This window comes from Gouania willdenowi, chromosome 12, assembly GCF_900634775.1.
Source record: "Gouania willdenowi chromosome 12, fGouWil2.1, whole genome shotgun sequence".
Classification (NCBI taxonomy): domain Eukaryota; kingdom Metazoa; phylum Chordata; class Actinopteri; order Blenniiformes; family Gobiesocidae; genus Gouania; species Gouania willdenowi.
The window spans coordinates 13,725,767-13,744,992 of record NC_041055.1 but is presented as its reverse complement, the minus strand read 5'-3'; the positions used below and the strand labels follow the sequence as shown (position 1 = coordinate 13,744,992).

Genomic DNA, 19,226 nt, shown 5'->3' with positions numbered 1-19,226 from the left:
AAAAGCAATAACCAGCTCTGATGTAGTAGTCTGAGGCTCAATTGTGTACAATATTTTTACATTTGAAAGGAGGTAATGTTGAATACCTATCATTGAAAAATTAACGGCTTATTGTGGAAGGACAAATGATGCTCAGTCTGCTATGTGTTAGTTACACAGTTCGAGTCACTTCCATAGATTGTTTTTTCGCTGTCACATGCAGTTACAAGTGCAGAATCCCTGCAGGTTAGATGCTAGGGCCAACAAACCCTTTGCTGCGCCTGCAAGTGCTGCTGCTGCACACAAACAGTGTCAAAAATGAGTAGATGACCGATCACAGATCCCCTAAGGGCAGAGCTGTAATGTAATATTACGCTTACAGCATTTGTTTTCTTTCTGTAATGTGAACCCTGGTTTAATAGGAAGAAAACAGGCCTTTTTTGTTCTCTTGCAGCCACTTACAATATGTCATTCGACAACCAAGCTCCATTCTGAGGGTTTAATAGAAGTGGCTGCACAGAGCAGCAGTAGCTCTTTTGAAGATAGTCAAGAACAAGGCAATAAAATGTATGCCCGAAGAAGCCCAGCTTTGAAAATTTAGTTTAAAAGGGAACAGAACAGAAGGTGATAGTTAATCACAATTGACAAATGGGACACTGTATTGCAAGCACCACAAATGGTAAATGACGAGAAGATTTTAAAAGCAACAGCGTAAAAAGAGCATTTTAGCATTACTTGATGCAGTTTCGTAGCTTTGTGGTGTGATAAACTGCAAGGAAAATATGCTTCTTTTCCAGGTAATGTAATTGTTGTATCATTAAAGCATGGATCAAACAAAGAAATGTCCCCTCCCCTCACATGTGCATGTCTCCCATGTGGCTAAATGTTGACCAAAGTTAAGGCTTTCTACTAAATTACAAATGCTTAGGCAAGGCAAGGCAAATTTATTTGTATAGCGCATTTCATACACAAGGCAACTAAATGTGCTTTACATGATAAAACATTCAACAGCTTAAAATCAATAAGAACATTTAAAATCATCAGTAAAATCAATTAAAATCATCAACAAACACATTACATTAACAACATGACCAAAAATCTCCCTTTCAATCATACGCAGTAGAGAAAAAAGTGCCTTTAACTTTGATTTAAAAATGTTCACAATAGTCCTTAGCTATCGTACTACAATTTGTGTCCATTTATTTCTCTGCAGTTATTAATGTGGCATCATGACCTTAATAATGTAATGTAATAACCGGAATTGCAGGTCAGTTAGATAAAAAATAAAAAATAAGGGGGTCACCGATTTGAATCTAACCTGGGCCATCATTGTGGGATGTTGAGCAGGTCCCTTAGCTCTAACTACTCATGTTGTACCTTGCTTTGGATAAAAGTGTCTGCTAAATGAAATTCTAGATTGTAGTTCAGGAGTTCAGATTTAAAATTTGCAGGCAAAACAACTAAACACAGTTCATTCTCGAATTCCAAATATGCTTGAAGAACTGCAGTATTTATTATTGCTTTTCTCAAAACTATGCCTTGTCCTAAGAAAACATTGCATTCAAATTTCAAATTAACTATTTTCTTAGGGAGAAACATCTCTAATGTATTAGATTAAATACACAATTCTAGTGATAGCATTATGAATACTTGATCAGATTAAAATGTTGCAGAATGTTAACAGGATATTCTATGAATAATGTACTACCTACTAGTTAGCTGTGGGTTATTGTATAAAGCACTTAATCTCAACTAAAAATACATGAGTATATATTAATTTTACGTTAAAATAGCAATACACTTATTTCCATTGGCCGTACATTCGCACTTATCTAAAACAAGTGAAAGCTGAGGCTCACCATATCGCTAAAGATATAGTATAATAAAAAGAAGGTCTATGACAGGCATAATGCTGTGTTCAGAAACAGAAAAGTAACATAAAACTCTGCCCATACGCTCAGTACAAATCAGGAAGAAGGTCGGACTGACTCAACTCTGACCTTACGTTACCATGGGCCTTAAAGGGACAGTTTTCAGAGAGCGATCATTACAGAGCACGTGTGTGTGTCTGTGTGTGCGAGTGCGTGTGTTAGTAGTGGAAACTGTTTATATATTCTGTATGCCACTTTGGATAATAGTAGCTGATAAATTAGGGCTGGGCGATATATCGAATATACTCGATATATCGCAGCTTGCAGCCTGTGCGGTGTTGAAAATGACCATACCGTTAAACTCGCGGACTTTTTTTTTTTTTTTTTTTTTAAATATCTTAGTGGCATTATGCACACATTATGTGCACACATTATGCACTTAAATTTAGTGTTGTTTTGAAATGTCATCTTAATGACAACATGCACAAAAGGGCACTATTTGTTTTAAAATATTGTAGTGACATTATGTACAAAAAGTGCACTTTAATTTTGTGTTTTGAAATGCCATGTGAGTTGCATCCTGCACTAATGTCTTGTTTTGAAATGTCTCTGTGACAATTTTGCACAGAACGTGCACTTTCTGTTGACAATTTTATGTTTGAGCCACTCACTGTTTAATAAATACAGTTATGTCAACTTTGACTTAGTTGTGATATCCCCTTTTTTGCATGAAAGTTTAAAATTGGCATATATTAATGCAGTGTGATCAAGAATGTTTTAATGTAGACATATAGAATCATCATACTGGTGTGATTTTGTGCATCAAAGTGTTAATTCAAGGGTAATGCAAAATATCGAGATATATATCGTGTATCGTGACATGGCCTAAAAATATCGCGGTATTTATAAAAGGCCATATCGCCCAGCCCTATGATAAATTCACAATTATGTCAGTAATAATAAATACATAATTCATAGTTAACTGTAATAATTAAAAAAACTGTACAGCACTTTGGTCAGCTGAAGTTGTTTTTAAAATGTACACAAATGCACATAATTTGTTTTCTAACGTTGATATCGTTCTCTACACCTCTGTTAATAAGGGACCCTGTGTGAACTTGTCTTATTTGAAAGGTTTGCCTCTGAAAAAAAGAAATAACAGGTACGCTATGCTATAATAGTTAGGGGAAACCCCAATTCCATCACAGAGAAAACATTAATATATATTGAGTATTGCCATTAGTGGTTGTCTGTCTGTGTTGCCCTGCGATGGACTGGCGCCCTGTCCAGGGTGTATCCCAGCCCAGCGCCCATCGAGAGCCGGAGATTGGCACCGGCAGACCCCCGCGACCCTGACAAACAGGAATATATGGCCTGAAAATGTATGGATGGACGGACTATTGCCATTCTGGATCTTGTATGCATCAAAGAATCATCTCAAGGCAAGGGCAAATTATCGAGATATATATCGTATATTCTGGTATAGCTTGAAAATATCGAAATATTTTTAAAAAAAGTCATATCGCCCAGCCCTAAATGATATCTAATTAAACCAGATAATAACCAACTAATGTAACTAAAAAAATTAATTTTCAGTACGTTGTATATCAAAATGACCACCTAAATGTTCAAATATTAATGTTGGCAAATTTTGTGTCCAGAGTTGGATTTTAATGAAAAACAAATCAACCTTTACATTTATTGAAAGACAATATAATGTGTGACACACTGTCATTAGAGGAATTGGTGCATGATTGTGGTTTGAAAAAGGTCAGCAGCAGTATCAGAAGAATGGATAGTGCAGAGGTGCCCACACTTTTTCAGCTCTTTGTGATCTACAATGTTGGGGCGTTATAATTATTATTAATTTGATTTAAATATAACATTATTACAATTATTCAATATTTGTATAACATAAAAAATTGTGGTGGCACTTCATTACAAAAAATAATTAATTAAGACTTTGTACTGAACTAATCTAAATTAGTCGCACAGCAATATTTGACACGAGAAGCAATGTTTTTCCAATTTAAATGGATTTTAGTACATAATTGAATTAATGAAAGCAATAAATTAGCTTATACAACAAAAGTGTGTTTAAAATAATTGCACATTGTAATAGCGATATAATAATTAAGATTGCATTGTTCACAAAGCACAAACTTAAATTTAAGTAGGCTACTTTCATGCTTTTCCGTTTTTTTTGTAAACTTTCAAAAACAAATTTGTTTTAGTAAAATAAAAATAAAAAACAGCAATTAGTACAGAACATTCCAGAGAAGTAGAAACTGAACATGGCAAAACAGTTGACATGAAATAAATAGACAGACTGATGTAGCTGATTAATTTTGTTTGAAATTGTCTTTCTACATAGCAGTTCATAAGTTGGTAACTTGGGTAGATGATGCTATCAGTAGCCATGTTTCTAGCCCAACATCCTCGACCCCTCCACTATAATCATTTATCCAGTGAGTTTCTTCATTTGTCAGTCATGTAGTCGGGTGTGGAACGGAGATGCTCGGAGAACATCGCAGCGAGCACTCTCCCGACTCTCCGTGCTAGCTGCTACATGTTTAGCATTAAGGTTGTAGCAGAGGCTGCAAAGTTTGCAGAGGCTTTTGTTTTCCATCCAGTGTTATAGACTAAAATGTACGCCCACGAAACACAAACCCGACGTCGCCTCGGATTCCCCGTCTCTTGTATTATAGTCTGTGCATCAGTATTATGGGAATACCGGGAACTCGTGAAATGAGTTGTTTGGAGTGCAAAAACAAAAGCAATTTTAATGATGAAGAAATTTGTGAAACAAATGTTGCTACAATACAATTGGATGTTGGTTTGATATATTTGTTAAAGTTTATTATTATTATTATTATTATTATTATTATTATTATTATTATTATTTGTTTCAAACAGTCTTAAACTATACTCTAACCTCGAGGTGTGGAAATATATTAAAATGTAAATGAATAAATAAATAATAATGATTATGAGTAAATTGCTTTTAACAGTTTTTTATCATTTTAATTGCTGTCTGAATGTGTGTAACTTCTGCAGGTCTCGCTTGAAAAAGAGGTTTTTAACCTCAATGAGACTTTACCTGGATAAAAAAAGGTAAAATAAAAAATATATAAATAAATAAACAATTTACATAATCAGTATGGCTTTAAATACTTAACAGTTATTCAACATCACTGCCAGTATGGTCTAAAAGTCTTGATAGCAACACCATAGCAACTAGATAAAGCAGGAGGAAGGCATGTCAAAACAAATAATCTGTGTATCATAAACTAAACAGAATGGATAAAAGTTAAGGGTACATTTCTCACTAGATATGTTTTTAAAGCTCTCTTAATATATGTAGTCACGTGATCTGACGTATGCCTCATAGAAAACACGGCAAATAATGCATAGTCTTTCTATACTTTCAGAGGCATTTGCATAGGATGTATACTCATTTCATAGTGGACAAGCGCAGCCATTCTAGACTCAGTTGGACAGGAAGTTGTGTTTTGGTAGATTTTAGGCAAAGGAAAGTTTTAGGACGAAAGTTGCAAAACCAGAATGGCTCGAGTCCAGTTGGTATACAGTGCTTTGTGTATTTTTCTTTTTTAATTACCAAGGAGAAAATGGCACATTTGGATTACTGAAAATACTATTCGATAATCATTTTAGAAAATGTTAAGGGACAGTATGAGTATATACAAATGTTAATCAGGAATGTGAAATTTCAAAGGCAACAAAAAGGTCTAAGGTGCTCTTGCTTGTCACTGAGGGTGACATATCTACAAGGTAATACACCTTTTTTACACAATTCTATCAAAGAGGCTGCAAGCCTGCACTCACATCAAGAGTCCAGGGAGAAAATAAAGGACAATCATGTGGAGAGGTTCAGGAGATTGTTGCGTGAAGGCACAATTCTGAAATGAAAGAAATTGAAAAAGTGACACAAGAGAAATAAGAAATTCCCACATGGATGGGTTGAACAAGCTGCAGCTCTATAGGCCTGAGGGGAGGAAGGTCGACTGAGAGTAGCAGGTGCTGCCGCATTCTGCCAAATGATTTATGTCTATGCAAAGGCACCCAATTGCAAAAACAAAATGGGAGCGCAGTCTGAGATGAACTCGGGATTTTGTGAAAAGCGGACTGATAATCCTTGTCTCCCCTCCCAAATGTTTCAGCTTGAGAGAGAAAGGAATGCCAAAAAGAAGCCTTATAAGTGAATAGCTCGTAAAAAGATTTGTCAGAAAATAAAACTAAAGCTTGAGATAAATGACTGCTTACATGAAAAACAATTGAATGCAATAACAACAGATTAGTGCTATCAGAAAACTCAACTAATCTGTACAAAAATAATTAACTACAAGTGGCAGGAGAGAAAAAGTTGACAAAAAAGAGGGAAGAATATCCAGGTCAATTAAGACAGCACAAAGAAAAATCATCATGTGCCATTGTTTTGGCGAATAAGCACTAAATGTGTTAAATGCGGCAAAGGGCAAATAGAAATAGCAGATAAACCAAAGATTCCAGGAGTGTCAGAAGAATTTGGTCAACAGAGAGTATAATTGATTAATGATTTTGACACCAAATAAAATCACGATATAATGATTTGTCAACCTAAAAATATATCACATTGTGCAATAACTGCCACCTTCCTACTTCACCTCCTGAAACATCTACAGACCATTAACTTTCTCTGCACCTTAAGTTTTAAATCCCAGGTAAAATAACTAAATCAACTAAAAGACTATTCTGGATGTAAATATACATTTTAATTGTGTGGGGACAGATTAATTTAACTGCCAACAGCTTAATATGCATGCTTGATATGTGGCAAGAAATTTGTTATATTTTGTAGCCCTTCAAATACATTGTCTAAAAAATAGATATTTTCACATAACATTATCCAATATAATTTTAACTGTATAGATCTTTATCCACTATGTTGTCTTCATTGAAAAGGTATTTTTTTTCCGGCTCCGGAAGGACTTTAATTCAGGTGAGATGAGGCAAAATGGCTCTTTTGAGAGTAAAGGTTGCAGACCCATGGTATATGTCATTAGAAAAAATAAAAAAGTACTTAGAGTGAGTGTCACTTTGATATAAAAGCAGAGCTACAATTATGTGATTCAACACTGCATAAACTGAGTTCATTAACTCAGGGGCCAGTTTCAAATAAATGTGGCCCTGGGTTAAAAAAGGGCCCCTTTTAACTATCCTTCAGAATGTTTAATGGTTAGACATAAAACCAGGAATGAAAGATTGTCGTATTTATGTGGAGCATAACGTATTTGCTATATAACACTGTCACACTGGAATGCTACAAGGTTTAAACGCTATTTCAATTTTTTTAGGCTAAAATAGAAATTTGCTTCTAAAAGGTCTTGATTTAAACAAAGACTTTGAAAACATGAATTCCATGATCTAATCTTTGTTTAGTTACATTTTCTTTGTCAGCTGTTATTAATTATTTGGTTAATCCCTGGACAGTAGCTCAGGGGCTTAGGATGTCTGTCTTTACATAAATCAAACAACATTATTCAATTAAAGGCTTTTTGGAAAAACATAAATCATTTAGCAAAAAATCTTTATGTTGTTAATCAATAGCACATCTCTCCACTGGGAGAAGGCATTTCCTATTTTAATTACAGGATGCTGAACTTAAGTCATTGAAAAGGGGCTGAATTTCACCACATGCATAATTTAGACTTTGACATAAACTTTTTTTTTTTTTTTAAGACCCAGTGAAAATACATAACCCTGTATGATCCTGAAGAACATCAACAGCAGATGTATCCTCGGTGCACAATATCAGACACACACAAGGTGTGTAACATCTGAAAGCAGAGTGAGAAAAGTGGTATTTCCATATTGTGATCATCAGTTTTGGTGAAATTCACTTTCCTGTGAACAAAAAAAGATTGACATCCCTTTCAAACAGCTTTCAATTGCTTCTTTTTCCTTTGTGTGTGTGTGTGTGTGTGTGTGTGTGTGTGTGTGTGTGTGTGTGTGTGCGTGTGTGTGTGTGTGTGTGTGTGTGTGTGTGTGTGTGTGTGTGCGTGTGCGGGGGTAGGTGTGTGTTTGTGTGTCAAAATGAAAAAGCAGTAGAATGAGCCATGAAGGAAATAGTGTAATGGGAATAAGAAATGTGGTATTTTCCTGTAGTTAACGTGAGTCATTGATAGGCAAGACAAGTGTTAACTCATCTGCTAAAGGTAGCTCTGATCGGCATTGATATTCACATGATGAGTACAAAAGAGAATTTTGTCACCAGTCAACTATTCTCTTCACACAATGCTGCTCATCAATAACTGAATAGCAAGGGAGAAAGCTCACTAAGCAGAGAGTGCGCGACACTCTTGCAAATAAAAAAAACATCATGCAAACAAAATCAAATACGGTATCACACAGAAGCATTGCCTAATCCAAAGATTATGAAGAACAGGTTGTGTAATGAAGTCTAATTAATTACAACATCTGTCTGATTTTGTGGCAAAACCAACATTTGCATCCCAGCAGAGATTGGGATTTACACAAACACCCCAATCACAAAAGTTAAACCTTCTTTTCCATTGAAAAGTGACACAAAAGTCGCCCTTGCAATTCTTAACTTAGATCATATGCAATCCTTTAAAACTGCCGTATAGTGTTTACAAAATCAAGAGATATACTTAATGACTATTAAGACAGTAAAATTACCTCTGCTGGACAGAGATTTGTTTAGAGCTGACAGTGGAGTGGTTCATACCTCACATTCTCGGGAGCCTGAGATGGTGTAGGTGCATGGTCCGGTCCCATTCACAAGCACATCCATGGCCTCAGAATTGGTGGGCTTGTAGTCCACATAGTACTCCTGCAGGGGAGAGCTAAGTGTTTGCTCAGTCTCTCTTGCTTTCTTGCGACGCTTGCGAGCTGCCGCTGAATGCTCCTGCAGCTGCTTGACACTGCTTGGGTAACGCTTCCAAGAAACATAGATTACCAAAAGGATTGTGGCAACGGATAAAAAGAGGGCAACACTTCCAGCAACAATCTTGTGAAAGGAAACTGGTTCCACATCTGTGTCCGCAGGAGGTGCCACTGGTGGGCTGTCGGCTGAAGCTGTGGGACCCCTTAGGGATCCTTCTCCTCTCTTTCCCGAAACAGTAGGTGATGCCAAAATAGCTGGGCTTTTCTCATTCAGCACAGGAATATTCGATGGGTTTGGAGAAATGTTCACTGGTGTGATAGAGTTTAATTGGCAAACAGCAAAAGCTTCAACAGCATCCATCACTTTCTCACCCTGGGCTTTCTTTGGAGAGGCACAAATCATTGTAGTCTCCTTTGCCCCTCTGAAGTTTCTTAACCAGCCTACCAAGGGACAGATGGTGGGCCCACAGTCCCATATATTACCAGCTAAACTAATCATGGTCAACGAGATCCAAGCATCAACCACCTCCTGGGAAACATTTGTCAACTTGTTAGAGTCCAGATTGAGAGTCTGTAAGTTGGGTAAGCATTGGTATATGACAGCATCTAGTTCACTCAGATCATTCCCTGACAAATCCAGTTTCTGAATGGAGGCCCAGGTCCACGTCAGGCCTTGGCTCATTGAACGAATCCGATTCCATTGGAGGTAGAGAGCCCGCAAATTATAGAGTCGAGGAAAGTGAGAAAAATTTATCTTTGAGAACTGATTATGCTCCAGATGCAGCTCTGTGAGTTTGACGAGTCCTGAGAATGCGTTCCGTGTAATGCTGCGCAGACGATTATAACCCAAATCCAAAAACTCAAGATTTCTGCAGTCTTGAAAAAGACGCATGGGTATGGTTTTCAAAGAATTTGAACGTATGTGAAGGCTGAGAAGCTTTCGTAGTCCCTGGAATTGCCCAGATTGCAAGGCTTGTAATTTATTATATGACAAGTCCAGGTTTCGTAGGTTGGGAACGGGGTGGAAAGTGGTGTTGTGTAGCGATGTGATCTTGTTGGAACTTAAAATAAGCTCTTTGAGTCTGCGAATTCCCTGGAAGGCCATTCCATCCACAGAGGCAATGTAATTGTGATCCAAGTATAGCCAAATAAGGTGGTTAAGGCCAACAAACTGGCCTGCACGTAGACTGGCGAGGCTGTTGTATCGTAAGGAAAGGCCCTCACATCCTCCTGAAAGATTCTTTGGGACATCACGAAAGGCGCTTGACTCACAATAAACTATTTTACCATCACATCGACAATTCTTGGGACACGGTCGATCACTGAGAGATGGATTTGCCGCTATCCACACCTGCATCAGTAGTTGGACCACAAGCCAGCGATGGCGCAGAGCAGAGCCTACAATTAAAAAGATGGAGGAAAAACAAAAATAGTGGGCACAAAGTTAGACAGGGAAAGTAAATCATCAGCTTATTATAACGTTGAACTTGAGACAGGTCAGCTGAAAGGTTTTTATATGGGAAAATTTAAGTTACAGTGCCTCTTCTGGTAAGGCAGAATCACCAAACAAGAAAGGTCAAAAGGTTGAGAAAATAATGTGTAACTTTGAAAAAACTTAGAACACTCCTTGTACCAGAATCATAACTTAACTGCCAGGACCTGAAGTCCTCACGTCAGAATTTTCTTTTGCAATCTAAAATAATTGGATTTCCTCTTCACCTCCCAAGGAAGGTGTCAGTAATCCAACTTTACAGATCAGTTGCAGCAGTTAAATAACTGCTTCAACCAGTATCACTGAAATCTGTAGTCATATTCCTTTTCACACTTCACAGAGTTGAAGTCATTCCTCCAAGAAAGGTAACTTTGTCGGTCTATTTGAGAGTCAGTCTGACTATACCATCAAATCTCAGGAACTAACAAGATTCCAACTCAAAATACTTAAGTTTCACCTTCATATCTCTCCATCAAACTGTCGCTGTAATGGATTTATTCACTCACATTATGCCAGTTGTCATTAACAGCAAAACTCACTGCGCATTGTTCTCAATGTGCTTCAACACAATAAAGCCAGAAACTGAAACTTAGAATTTTGATTATTGAGTATATAAGGAACATTCCCATCTCTCGCCTCACTACCACATCATAATTAATTTAACTTTGTAAAAATCCTTTTTCAGTTTTCTGTTGTATGTCAGTTAAAACTATTAAAATGTGTCTTGTTTTTGTTTTTTTTTAAATTAAATATGTTCTTTAATTTTCATTTTGTCAGGACCAAAATACATGATTCATGTGATGGTAAGCACCTATTTAATGACGAAAGGCTTTGGACAATAAATGACAGATACAATGATTATGTAAAATTCTGAGGAAGTATACAACATGATGCTTTGTTTTAATTAGTAATATGATATATGTAGTGCAATATCAATACTGCAGTTAAAACAATATACTGGGGAAAAAAACTAAAAATTTAAAACCCTAGAGTAGATGACAGGAGAGCTGGATGTGGTAAAGGTAAAAGGCACCATCACCACTGTAAACCGTTGGGCAAAAACCTTCAGTACCATATATCTACCAAGAGACTACCCTACTCCTTTTTAGGGATTGATTAAGAACAGACCACGGCCAAAAACAAAAACACTGAAATAAATGATTATGCCAGTTATTGCATATATGGCTATGGATGTGAACTAACCTCACTAAAATCAAGGCATTGCAATTGCATTAATTAATAATCATGCTTCAAAGAATAAATTGATATTTATTTAATACTAACATTTTAACAATGCACAATATAAAACAAAACACAAAATAAAATGTTTAACTTTACTCCTGATTATTTTCAGATTAATTAATTATGTACAGCGCTATAACTGACTGGGTTGCTGAAAGATTGTAAAATGTAATGTTTTCTCATGAAAATACAAAGTGCATTTAAGTTCTTAATGAAGAATAGCTTATCTGCTTTATCACAGTGAAGTATGTTCCCCTTCTCATTGATATCATGAGCTGCAGAACTGAACAGTCTCTCATGTCAGCACTCTCTGATCTCCTTCTGCACTGTGCGCGTCCCCGTCTCAAAGTGGTTTTTCCGCATCCCTCCACATTCAAGTAATGATCTTTATAACGTGAATAAAGTACAGTAGCAATGAAGTGAAGAAGATTTGAATATATCTCTGTGAAACATAGGCTGACAGAATCCAAAGCCTAATTTATGCTTCTGATGAGCAGTAAGAATTTTTTGGAGGCATGTGTCACACTACGACATAGGAGTCCATGTTGGCAATCACATTTCAGTATACTTTTGATTTTATCTCAACCTTTGTTTAGAAGATACTTTAGTTCTTTGATATATTAAAATATGCCCGTGTCCAGACAAGCCCGTGGTGGCCGAAGTTTTTGCTCAACACCCTTTTTTGGCCAGGTTGTTATGGTGATCCAGATGTTTTGGCTAAAGGCCAAAAATGCCCTTTTGGCCATTTATGCCCCAAAATTCTAAGTGTACAAATTATTGGTGCATTACTATTTATTACCACCTAAAATTGATACCGTTGAGTACTGACACCGATTCCTAGGTACCAAATATTGGTACTGCATTGGTTGAAATGCGAAAGGTACCATCCCTAATCCAGGATTAGACAGAAATGAAGGATGGAAGGTACAAATTAACATTTACAATACTTAGTTACCAAATATCTAACATATCTGTAGTACAGCTTTAGACAAAATACTGTATGTGTAGGAAGAGAAAGGCAGAAACAAGTTTATATGAATTATAGTTCTTGCTTTACCGAAATCCTAAACAGTTGAAAACAACCTATGGAATTACAGAACTCCTATTTCTTTTTTTTTTTTTTTTTTTTTTTTTTTTTTTTTTTTACCTTGTTTGCACATGCTGTTGAAGGTTAACACTACAAGAAGTGCAATCTTTTGACAGCAATGCATATTTTATTATTGCAATTAAATAAATGAATTTATTTCATTGCATAATTGTGACCATCACCAGCCCTCCCTAGGGAAGGGTAAATACTTTATTAAAGGGAGGATGTAAAAAAGAGAGGGCAGTGTTACACCAGGGTGAGGGGGGTGGGGGGGGGGGAGTTAACAGGGAGGAGGGATACAAGATAGGAAAACGAATGGGTGGGGAATAATCAATAAGTTTCAAGTGATGTGATGTGAAATTGTGGTTGTGTATATTGTGCTTATTGTTGTGTTATCAAGCCAGTCTGGTGACCAGTGTGCGGCTTAGGAATAATGATGGTGGCTGTGAGCAGAGGAGGAAGTGAGTGGAAGTTACATAAAACAGGTATTTGGGAACAACGTGTCTATGGTTGAGCCCAGTATGAGTGTTATCCCACAGCCCGAGGCCAGTGCGTCCATGACAAATGTGATTCCAAGAGCCGCTACTGCAAAACCCATAAGCCGCACCCGGGCCCGAAGAAGCAGTCGGGCCAGCAGAAAGAGCGAGAGATCTAGGGGCCCCCGGCGACCACCCCACGGCCAAGCAGCCCCCCGAACGCCCCCAAGGTCCCAAGCCGAGAGGCTGCCATTGCCCCCCCCATACACACCCGAAAAGCCCCCAAGGAGCCAAGGACCCAGCGCACCACGCCACCGACTCCAACCCCCAACCCCCAGGCCCCCAAGCCCCCCACCCCCCCACCACCACCCACACCCCCGCGCCCAGCCCCCCGAGGGGAGGGCCCAGAGAGCCCCCCGCCCGAGACCCCAGCGGAGGAGCCAAAGCCCACGCCCAGCAGACGACCAGAGCCACGCCGAACGGGCAGCCGGCGGGCCCCCGCCGGTGAGCCCAGAGCCAGCAAGGACCCGACCCCAGGCCAGGAGGACCCGGAACGGATGCAGCACCAGGAGCAGCCCGCCCAGGGCGAACGACCACACCCCAAGCCGCATAAGGTACCAGGGGGCCGCTGGGAGTCCCCCCGCCGGTCCCCAGGCACCCCAACCTAGCCCCCCCGGGCGCCCCAGGTGCCGATGCCGCCCGCGCCACGAGCTTCAGTTCTTTAAAGCCAGGGCCCCCTCCAGAGGCCAAGCCAGACCGCCCCGCCGGGATGTGGCCCCCTAATTTAACCCCGACACTCTGCCTCACGGGGGACTGCCCAAGCAGGGGCCGCACCAGAAGGTATGCAAGGGCGCGGCACGCGCCACCCGCCCCAGAAGACCCCCGCCAGGACCGGCCCGGCCAGCCGGCCAAGCACCCCGGGCCCCAGGAGCACCCCCAGGGACCAGGACCCCCCAAGGGCAAGCCCCCGGGCCAAGCCCCCCGGGACGCGCCCCCCACCCCAGCCCAGGTCCCGGCCACAGCCCAGCAGGACCGCACAGCCCCAGACGGCACAAGGCCAGCAGCCCAGGGCCCGCCGCCCCCCGGACAGCGCAAGCCACAGGGCAGCGCCCCCCGCCGGCCCGCGAGCAACCGGCGACCCCCACCGCGGGGACGGAGGCACCCCAACGGCACACATCCAGCGCGGGACAGCAGCCCCCAGCCAAAGATGCCCCGGACCCACCCACCAGTCCGCAGATGGCAGGACATACCCACCAGGCGGCCGAAAGCAACCTCAACCATCGGAACAGCTAACGCCGCCCCCCCAGTAAACAGCATCATCCCGAGGCGCCAAACAACCCTGCCCCAACCCCGGTGAGGACACCAGCACCCCCCCAGCACACCCACCCCCCAAACCGGCGAGGCAGGCCGCCCCGGGCCCGCACACCGCGGGGCCCGCCCCCAAGGCCACCAGGAGACAAAGCAAGCACCAAGCCACACCCAAGGGGGAGAGGCACCCCCGCGCCCCACCCGGCCGACACAGCCCGGAAAGACCCCGCAAGGAGAGACCCCGGCAAAGCCCCCCCGAGACCCACCGCCACGCCCGACCGCACCATCTTGATGTGCTTTTACTCTATGCAGTGGCCCAGCCACCAACAGAGGGGCCAGGCCCCCACCGGAGAGGCCCAAATATGTGTACCAACCCACCACCACCAGAACTCCTATTTCCTGTCAGAACTGTTACTTAAAGGCCAAGTGGGTCCATGGTGACCTAATTTAAGAGAATAGATGTTGTGCTTCAGACAGACTTTTAAAAAGAGAAAGTGGTCAGTTGCTTCTTCCTGTGATACTCCTTGTTCGGAGGTGAAACAGAGTTGTTTCCATTAAAATCGTTCCCCCTTACAGAGCCACTAATGATCTGTCATTAAGATACATTGATTTCCCCTTGAGGAGGTAGAATGGGGATTCACTACTTATGTGAGTTTCTCAAGGCAGTATCATCAACTATGATCCCTATGGCCATCAGCATAGTGAGATAAGATTAATATGGCACAAAAGGAACTGGTCCAGGTTTAGCATACATATATACTTGGAGTTGGCAGTGTCACAAGCACCATTTCCACCAGTTTATTTAAATGAATGTGTCATGTGTAGATGTGATTTGCTGATGATGAACTTTAGCTCAAAATCATGGAATCTTTACTGTTTTATGTTCATTGACTTCACCACTTTCTGATATCTTCATAGTCTACAAAGGACATGTCCGAAATGTGTATAACACTGAGTAGCTGGGAGACACTATACAGCATATGGTATCTAACGTAGCCATTTTACTCATTGCCAAGCATCTGTTGATCCCATATGGGCATTGTGTGTGTATTTGTCTCTGTCTGAGAAAATGACAGAGAGTGACACATTCACTGTTAGTTGTCAGATAAATCTTTTATCATCCCTTACAGATAGAGAGAACTGTGAAATTGTGTAGATCATTTGTGCTGGGTATTGATTATCACAGCAGATACATCAGTCTTACTTCTTCAAGCTAAATTGTAAAATGTAAGCATAGAAAGCTGAAGTAAGACAGCAAAGATGCAACATTTGTGAAGCTTTGTAATACAACTTTGCTAATTCGACATCATGCCTAAAGTCTTACCTATAAAAGAGAACGTGAGGGATATCAAAGAATACTGATGCAGAAGAATCCCCATGTGTAATGTTCCAAGTGCACTCAAAGCAATTTCAAGAGACAGCTCTTTTGACAAGGGAACGTATTGTGTGGGCTGCTAAACATGAATGGTTGTTTTCTAAATTTACTGTCTGAATTTTATCCCAAGAGGCTGTGGATACAACCCCCTATTGCTTTTGCTTTTCCCCCTGTGCATAATAGGCCTGCATTGTTAAGAGTAAATCTGGCATCTCTCACAGATTGAGACAACGTACAAGAAAATCTCACTCCCCTTCCTGACCTTCCATGTAGTTTAATGAGTGCTCCATGTGCTAATGCCATTGTAAACCATCTACTTCCCCAATGTTCCTCTAATCTTATTCACAAAAGAGCATGAGTCGTCCTCTGAGGTGTCACTCCAAAGGTTTGCATCTATATTAGGTCTTACCAGGCAAAACACTAGGGGTTTTTTTCTGAAATGACCATTTGAAGGACACTCACACTCAGATGGCATTATGCTGAGAAGATGCTAGTTTTGCATGTCCTTGAACCCTGCAGCTTTCAGAAAGCTTTCATAATGTAGTCTTCATGTCCAATGTTCCTTTTGTCTCTTGGGTTCCTTGTAGACTCCAGATGATGCAATTTTTTTCATTACTTTATTTAAGCTAATTTCAAGGTTCTCACCAGGAATTTTTCACAGCATAGGGGGATTGCGTGGCACGCAAGAGAGCGCCATCGGCACAGAAACATTTCAAATGTATAATATTTTTAGGGCCAAATTTAGGACGTAAAGCTTAAGTTGTTTTTTTTTTTCTTTTTAGTTTTGTTTGTCTTTTAGTTTTGTCCCAGCTTTACTTTAAAACTAAACGTTAATTATTAAAATGGTGAAAGGTCAAAAAGAAGACCAGGCTCGAGAGAACATGGCCTGAACCAGTCCGACCAGAATGAAGCCAATGTCTCTTTAAGCCCGAACAAGTTTCAACCAGACGGTATTCACATCCGTGCGTGCGCATATAGAATGATCCATTGTGAGTTATAAATAGAGGTGTCCTGATCCGATATTGATATCGGTCTGATATCAGCCAGAAAACAAATATCGGATTTTATCGAACTCCATCTAAAATCACCAATATAAGCTCTCCTATAAAATTTTCCGCTCCAGCACTTCTATCCATAGGTGGTTCACACTGCAACAAAGTAACCTACGGTTGCTGATTATTGTTCTCTGTTTGAGTAACATCACTTGATTAAGCTTTTTCTAACATTCCACACTACAAAATAAGTAATTAGGGGTGTGTATTGCCTGGCATCTGGCAATACGATTAGCATCCCGATACACAGGTCACGATGCAATACGATACGATATATCCCGATATTGAAGTATAAGGCAATTATTGCGATTTTTTTTTAAATTTATTACTTAACAAAACAACTAATCTGTAAATGTGTACACCTTCATGAGAACATTATGTATGAAATATATTTTATTGGCATATTTTACACTGAAAAACATTGGTTTTAACATGTCATGTGGCAACAACTTAAAATAAATAAATAACATACAATCTGCCTGTGGCTTTTAAACCAACTTTGACTTTAGTGCAACTTAACTGAGGTATACGTATTTGTGATTGATGTTATCAATAACAGTCACTGTTGGCCCCGCCCCTCTGATAAAAGCTGGTTGGAGGGACTTGTGTTTCCTCATCTCTCAGCTGTAAATGAGCATTGATTGACAGCTCCATGTGCACTGTGTTCAGCTGCAGTGATGTCCGTGACTGTGTGCTTCTGTAAAGAGTTTGCACTTGCATTTTATAGTGTCTGTAAGGTTGTGTGCGTGGGTGAGCGTCACATCGAGATTGTGCGTGCATGTACGTTCGTAGTGTGGGGGCTGCTGTGACTGAAAATGTCTTAAATGCTCCAAGAGCAACGCCCATAATCAAGGCATTTTGTTAATTTCCCCCCTAGTGGTAGGTCAGCAAAAAACTGGGGGTTTACTTGCACTTTAAAGATGGCTTTTTTCTACCTCTCAACACATAGGGAGAGCAAGTGCACTTTACTGCTGACCTAAAATAAAACCAAATGTAGCTTCATAACTTTGAAAATGGACTCGCTAACTGGTGCACTTTAAGTGCACACAAGTGGCTCATTGATATTTGCCTCCTGTCATTGACAAAACTGCTACTGCACAGAGTGCGTCAAACAGAGTGGCTGGAAGCAGCCTAACACAAAGGAAAGGACATTCCCAAATCAGCCTGAGCTATTTGTCTCCAATTATCTTTAAGGTGACGTTGACGGCTTGCCAAGTTTGAGTCATTCCAACTACCACAGGGCAAAATCTGAACCAAAATGCCTGTCTTGTATCTGTAACAATGATTGGGTAGAAATGCACCATAGGGAGCACTGTTGAATCTTAAACATGAACACAGGCACAGATAGAGACGTGAATGCATTAGGACAAAACACAATGAGAGAGGAAGCAATGGAGGCTGTTTGGATACCCCCCAGCGTGGTCCGTTATTTCCCTTGATAACAACCGTTAAGGTGGATGGAAAATAAATGTTCAGCTCTTTGTAAATGGTTTGCATTTCAGATTGTCTAAGGCTATGTTTGAACTCACTTCTGAAGGAAACAAAGCCCATATGGGAACTTATTGAGCACCATTTTCTGGGTGCAGTGGATGTAGAAAACTGTGTAAATATGCAAGTCGAAAAAAGGCAACCAGGAAACAGCTGCTCTCTTGTTTCATATCACCACCTACTTGTTTTATGGAAAAGCTGTTTTAAATGCAATATAAGGTGGGTGGCAGCCTTTTTATACCCTCGTCAAAACAGCACTTTGATATTTATAGAATGTGTCTTGTAATCGCTCAAGAAAAAATGGTTTGTTAAAGTTGGAAATAATAGAACACATGCCACAAACAACACCCAGACTAAAATTACATTATAGTTTTTTTTTTGTAATGAATACTCTACTCAGCAAATATTAATATACTCAGCTATACTGTATGTTGTGCAAGCTCCTCAACAGTTTGGACTATTTTTAGGGCCCCCAAAATTCTATTTAAATTTTCTCCCAATTTTGTTTTGATTCCCTACGAGCAGCTTTCTCTCTGTTCAATGGACGAACATGTCAGTCTGTCTCATCTAAACAAAAAACGTGTAGGTGAGGCTATTTTTCTAGCCATTTAAACCCTCTTAAGGAGATAAAGCCATAATGTGCTTACTCCCTATAGTTTTAGTGTTCAAATTAGGGTTAGATTTGTAATTAGTTTGGAGTGATTGGGGGCATCAAAGTTTGATACATTCTTTTTGTTTTGTAAAGCTGCTTTTTGGCATCTGCAAATATTTGACTCTAATCATTCTAATCAGCCTGAAATACAAAATATGCATGAATTTCCTTACTATATTTTCCCAATCATTTATATATGGAACAAACGTAGTATTGCATCATTTTACCTGTGTTTTGATTTGCCTATTAGAAGATTAACCAAAGGTAACATATTTCTGAGCTAGTGACACCCGTTTTT

The 19,226-nt window shown here is 40.1% G+C and overlaps 1 protein-coding gene across 2 annotated transcripts in view; it reads right to left on the bottom strand.

The window, feature by feature from the left end:
- The window catches only part of LOC114473829 (leucine-rich repeat transmembrane neuronal protein 4), a 170,998-nt gene that overhangs the window by 149,469 nt on the left and 2,303 nt on the right, over positions 1 to 19,226 (bottom strand). The window contains exon 2 of one of the 2 annotated variants that reach the window (XM_028463651.1): positions 8,599 to 10,154. In XM_028463651.1, the coding sequence (XP_028319452.1) occupies positions 8,599 to 10,154 (1,556 nt within the window). The remainder of the gene's footprint in view (positions 1 to 8,598; positions 10,155 to 19,226) is intronic. The other variant, XM_028463653.1, reaches the window with a different exon arrangement.